Below are 6,590 nucleotides of genomic sequence, written 5' to 3' on the forward strand. Positions count from 1 at the left end.
CTCACCCGGAGACTGAAGGCAGAGGACATTCAGAAACCAGATCTCACTCAAAACAGCATGGGTAATTGTTTTTTCTAGTTTATATGTGCGTGGAAGCACCAGAGACACAAAGTAACCCCCATAATATGGGCACTTTAAATATGGCATGTAGTCCATATTACTCATAGATGCTCAAGATCAAACTAAAACACGAATCCTAGATGTTCTTAAAGAGTGTGAATGAAACAGCTGTACCTCTTTATCATCCTCCTCTTTTTCTTCCTGCATGGTAGCAAGTGCAGCTCTGGATTCCCCAGGCGGGGCAGTTTGGTCTCTTTCTACCCCAGCAGGTGCTCTCTCCAGTGGCGAGGACTGGTCTGGACATGCAATGGGGAGAGGATCTGGCTCCCGCTGGGCCAGCCATGTTTCCAGTTGTGCATGGGGAACCTGTGGCAAAAGGTATAAAGGGGGGATTTGAAAGAGCCTCTGGTAAATAAAAACTGTAGGTTGCAAAAGGGAAACAGCTAAAATGTGATTGCCCTTAAAGGGTAACTTTGTTTTTTTTTCAACCTGGATCGCTGCAGTCGAAACAAGCTACAATGTAAGTAGGGCAATTGGGAACTTTCCATTTATATTCACAAAAAGTGCTTGTTTTGCCATTGAAAGGCTCAGATTATTACTGTAAGTGTCTGGCAACATTATAGGAAGGATTTCTAAGGAGGTCAACCTTTCTGTTAGAAGAGCAAGATCCTTTTATGAAACATAAAAACATTCACGAAATTGAGTTTGCTAAAACCCACCAGACTCCATGTAAATAAACAGCAATTTAAAAAAAAAAAAAAAGTATGTAGGCTCTATATACACACAAAAAAAATGTATGGAGTCTGGTGGATTTATAGTGCGTTCCATTTACCTTGGTACGCAAAAGACAAAAATGGGAATGACGTCACACCCAAAGGTAATTGCGCTCCATTTACAAGTCGGGTCTTTTATTGTGGGGTTAGCTCTAGACAGGTTAGCCATTGTTAGCAATACTAGTTGTTCACAACGCACAACTAGCCTGCCGTGGTCATACTCAGATTCTATATATGTTGTACGTTTGCCGAATCCCATTGGAAGGACGGCAAAAACATCTTTCCGATCAACAAATGCCCAGATCGCGGTTCTCTGTTCCTTTTAAAAAAATGAACGCGCTGTTGATATCTTCTATAACAGACCCGTCTTTGTTGTAAACAAATTCAACTTGAGCGCTCTTTGCGGATGTGGTTGATTACATTGCTGTTGATCATCTGTCCATCATCATATAAAGCCCACCCTGACAATATGATTGGTCCAAACAGCTCTGGTTCGAGCATAGTTGTTCAAGTCCAGATCAAACTTCCCGACCTCAAATGTAATGGGTGTGGCTAAGTTCAGCTGGCATCCAGGCTAACATATTACAGCATGAGACTCTCTTTTATATCCAAGCAAAATTGGTATTGTAAGAGAAATTTCCCTAACCTAATTGATATTAAATCAAAAATGTAATGGTATCGGGACCTTGTGAATTGGAATGGAACCAATTTGGGAATACCATTGGCGATACCCAGTCCTATAAATGGAGATGGAAAAAGAAATGTTTTCCAACCTGTAGTCTGTCAAGAGAGCGGACCCAGCCCAGCAGCCTTCGTGCCGTGAAGAACTTGTCCAGGTCCACACTCTTGGGGTGCAGGTCTTGGCCGTCCTCCAGGCGGTTGCGGAGGTTGTGGAACTGCGTCTGGGTCAGCGCCGAGGTGGGACCCAGGATCATCTCCTGTGTCATGTAGGGCTCCAGTCCCACGTCAACCCACACTCCAACCAGGCTGAGCAGGATGGCCATCTGGATAAGGCCCTCCGTGAAGTATTTCTTTAGGTACAGCATGGTCTTCAAAGGGTCCAGAGCTTAGCTCAGTCCCCAGTGAGTGTCTCTTTTGTCTTTGTGTCCTTGGGCAAAGTGTTAAGTCCCTGAAAGTTCTCTAAGGAACTGCTGACCTCCCTTAGGAAGGAGAGCGGCTCCAAAAAACCCTCTAGGTCCAACCACTAAAACCTAAAACATACCCTTAAACTATGATGAATAATTGCTGTGGTAGGGACTTTGTAATGTAGAACAAGACACGGTTCCACAAAACCGCTCGGTTCGAGCTGCTCAGTGCCCAAGTTTAGAAGGAGGAACTCTTCAAAAACAAAAATGGATACGTTCCGAGGTTCATCCAAAACCTGTTGGTCGTCACAGACACTTCTCAAACGTTTCTTCCTGCGAGGAAAGAGAGCAACTTGCTTCAGAGCAGAGTGACTGACTACACAGGCCAAATATTACACAATTTGTTATATAACAAATATCATTTGGGATGTACTTCATGTTTTAGGGCTGCGATAAACTTTTACTGTGCTAATTGTTATTTCCATGTTTTACTGCGACTACACTGCTTTAACTACTACAGCTCATCTTTTTGTCATCTTTTTTATTTTTATTTCATTTTATTTATTCACTTGTCGTTTTAACTGTCCCTTTAACGTGCCCCATCTTCTGTTTTCACTATAACGACATGCATGTGTAAATACGTATGTATGTGTATTGATTCATATTCTCTTTTGTTTCTTCTGTCAAAGCACTTTGTAAACTATTGTTTTTAAAAGTGCTACACAAATAAGGTTATTATATTCTTATATTTCTATAACAACTATTAGGGGTCATGAATCTGTTAAAAATCTATATAAATGTGTAAAGATTACAACCATATGAGATAAAAAATGAATCTCAATGCAATTTTTAAGCGCCCTAGGGGGGCGTACTCTATCTATTTTACTTGTTTGACTTCAGACGTCACTACGTTTATGTATTTGAAAAAAATATTTCATTTTAATATATTTATTTAGTCATTTTGATGCGGGATTTGTTTGTAAATCTAACTATAATTGTTGTTATTTACGATAAAACACATTCTCAGTTGCACTTTTGATAAGAGGACACATCTGTTTGTTTTGCAGTTATTAATATTGGATATTAATTAGTTGTGTGTACCGTTACATCCCTAATTACTACAGTTATTGCTCTACTTCTACTACAATACAATAGCAATGTCACCACAGTACTAGTGATAATAACGACACTACGGTTATCAAAACTAATCTCCCCTTGTCAGTGCAGCCACCTGCAGACGGTTTGTGTGTAGAGATAAGACAGACACACAACATACACACCCAAACACCCCCCCCCCTCAGTAAGTCAACCCTTCTTCTGAAAGAGCTTGGTAACCCCCTGCCGGCACCACACTACAGCCACATGATGTAATTGCATTTGTTTGTCTGGAAACCCCTCTCCTGTCTCCTCCCTCTCTCCCTCCGCCCCCCCCCCCCCCCCCCCCCCCTTCCCTGCTGTGGTAACCTGTTTACAAAAGTGCCAGTGGAACAGCTGACTGTAACTTGTCAGCACCACCTTAAGACCCAGGGATAAGAAAACTATACAGAATACTTTGAATCGTAGTCCTGTGTACTGCCACGGTATCCCCTTAAACATGAATCTAATCTTGCACTGTGTGGTTTGGGTCTGGTGTGACATTACATGTATGACATGGAATAAATCAATTATCTCACATGTGATTGGCTTGTTCACTTAATTGTTGTCTTTTGTTGTGGTTTTTCTCTACTTGCATTTAGCTCCTGTCAGTAGTGTTGTTGTTGTGTTATAATGAACTGTCAGATGGACAAAGACAATGTTGCATCTTCATTGACAATAAAGTTAAATTCTATTCTTATGTATATAAACTAGCAGGATACTGTATAATAGTGTGGCCTACTGCTATTGCATGTAATAAATAGTAATGGATGAAGTATTTATGTTACTCAAACTACTGAAGTATTAGTAGTAAGATGTACTTTAAAAATCTGTGTGTTGTACCTACTTTTATAGATTGGATTTATAAATAAGTAGCCTTTTATTGTTGTAATTGGTGATGGTCAATTTGAAATATTTTAATATTCTGCGAATAGTAGCCTACAATATCTTTAAAAGCTGTTCCATAATGGATTTAAAGTATCAGACAATTGAAATACTTATTTATGATAATGTAAAATTTTACAGATTTGTTCAATACTTTTTCGACCACTAGCTGTCAAGTACTGTCATACACGATTATGAAAGCATTAATATTAGGCTCTAGCATTGTATCATGTTCCTTAATGGGAAAACGAAGGAGGAGAAACAGGTTGCACAATGTGTTGCTACTGACCTGACTTAGCTGTAACACGTTTATGAGTAGGCTGTATGAAATATCAGGCAACGTTATGACAGCGCAGAAAACACTGCGATACACTGCTGACAGTACATGGATATTACAGGATTATTACAGGAATATTACAGTGATCCCAAATGATGAAAAGATTACACACTGACATTAACAACATTGAACACTGCATTGTCAATACTTCATACGCTTACAGACGTTCAGAATAGGCCTATTATAAGAATATTCTATCATATCATATCATATCGAGTCTTACCGGCTCGGAGTGGTGCCCGGTGTCTCACACTGTCCCGGTTTCTGTCTCTGTCTCTGTTCTGGGCACGCGAGGCTGGGACTATTTAAAGGCACACCCACTGATGACGTTCAGCAACTCCTCCCTGGAAAACAAAACACCAACTGTGTGTGTGTGTGTGTGTGTGTGTGTGTGTGTGTGTGTGTTGTGTGTGTGTGTGTGTGTGTGTGTGTGTGTGTGTGTGTGGGTGGGTGGGTGTGTGTGTGGGCATACATGGTTTATAAAACCCATCGGGTTAAGGAACCAATGTCGATGGTATTGTAATCATAAAACTTATATTGTTATAATTCTTGAATATGAATTGTATAAGTCTTATGTGTGTATGTGTGTGGTGTTGTGTGTGTGTGTGTGTGTGTGTGTGTTGTTGTGTGTGTGTGTGTGTGTGTGTGTGTGTGTGTGTGTGGTGTGTGTGTGGGCATACATGGTTTACAAAACCAATGGGTTAAGGAACCAATGTCGATGGTATTGTAATCAGAAAACTTTATAATATTATAATTATTGAATATTAATTATATTAGTAATTATGTGTGTATGTGTGTGTGCGTGCTTGTGTGTGTGTGTGTGTGTGTGGGCATACATCTTTTACAAAACCAATTGGGTTAAGGAAGCAATGTCGATGGTATTGTGATCATAGAACTCTATAATGTTATAATTATTGAATATTAATTGTACAAGTCCTTATGTGTGCATGTGTGTGTGCGTGCTGCTTGTGTGTGTGTGTGTGTGTGTGTGTGTGTGTGTGTGGGTGGGTGTGTGTGGGTGTGTGTGTATGTGGGCATACATGGTTTACAAAACCAATCGGGTTAAGGAACCAATGTCAATGGTATTGTAATCATAAAACTTTATAATGTTATAATTATTGAATATTAATTGTATAAGTCATTATATATGTATGTGTGTGTGCGTACTTGTGTTTGTGTGTGTGTTGCATTTAAAACCCTTTTAAAGTAAACGTAGTGCTGAGGCATTTTCAGCCCGGTAATCTGTAAAGTAAAAGCAGTGATTGTGCAGTAACGTCAGTAAAATGTTTCCTGTGATGACATTTTTTTACATGTGACCAGTGATGGAAGAAGTATTCACATCCTTTACTTCACTAAAAGTACAAATACCACACTGAAAAAATACTCTGTTACAAGTGAAAGTCCTGCATTGATAATGTTACATAAGTAAAAGTATGTAAGTATCAACAGGAAAATGTACTTAAAGTACTTGAAGCAGAAAAACCTACATTTTAGAAACTGGAAATGATCCAACAGTTGTGTGTTTAGTCTAATCTTTTCATCTGGACTTGTAGGCCGTTGTATTGTGGGTATTGTAGTTTAATTTATAAAAAGAAATCATCCAAACAGGTGTTTTGTGTGTAAAAATCTTACTCTGTAAAGTAGTACAGTAGTAGTATCAAAAGGTTGTCAGATGAATGGAGTTAAAGTACAAGCATTTCTCTCTGAAATGCAGCAGAGTAGAAATAAAAAGTACTTCAAATGTTTTACTTATGTACAGTGTGAGTAAATTTACTCAATTACATCCCACCACTGTATGTGACATTATTAATTAATAATCATGACACATCCATGTTAGAACAACATGCTACTCCCTAGCTCATAACTGCAGCAGATACTTACTGTTTTGTCCAGCGGCTTCCAATCAAGGGCTTTGAAGAATGAAAGAAGCCACACAACAACCAAGTGAAAATATTTATGAATTCATATTTAATCCCACCTTCTGGGGATCAATAAACTATGTCTTCTTCTTCTTGTCCATATAGGATGCAAAGAACATAAACAAGAACTTATAGTGACGTGACACCTGTGATGCGGGTGAATGTACAGAAATGCTAGTAAGTCGACCTTCGAGCCTCAGTTATTTTATATTGTGACATTAATAAGAACATTTTCATGAACACCAATTGAATTAAGATCAGTCTTCTGCGTTACAACAAAGCATTGTAGAGCGGTTGCCTGCCAATCGGAAGGTTGGTGGTTCAATCCCTGGCCCTGATGTCCCATGTCAAAGTGTCCTTGGGCAAGACACTGAACCCCGAGTTGCCCCCGGTGCTG

At 39.4% G+C, this 6,590-nt stretch overlaps 1 protein-coding gene across 1 annotated transcript in view; it reads right to left on the reverse strand.

Moving 5' to 3' along the window:
- Nucleotides 1-4,584, reverse strand: part of LOC116702726 (endoplasmic reticulum membrane sensor NFE2L1) — a 19,223-nt gene extending 14,639 nt beyond the window's left edge. The window contains exons 1-3 of the mRNA XM_032537091.1: nt 4,498-4,584; nt 1,607-2,251; nt 235-426 (exon numbers count right to left, since the gene is read on the reverse strand). Of these exons, the coding sequence (XP_032392982.1) occupies nt 235-426; nt 1,607-1,879 (465 nt within the window). The 5' untranslated portion in view covers nt 1,880-2,251; nt 4,498-4,584. The remainder of the gene's footprint in view (nt 1-234; nt 427-1,606; nt 2,252-4,497) is intronic.
- Nucleotides 4,585-6,590: the final 2,006 nt, after the last annotated feature.

The sequence above is a fragment of the Etheostoma spectabile genome, chromosome 15, assembly GCF_008692095.1.
Source record: "Etheostoma spectabile isolate EspeVRDwgs_2016 chromosome 15, UIUC_Espe_1.0, whole genome shotgun sequence".
Lineage (NCBI taxonomy): Eukaryota > Metazoa > Chordata > Actinopteri > Perciformes > Percidae > Etheostoma > Etheostoma spectabile.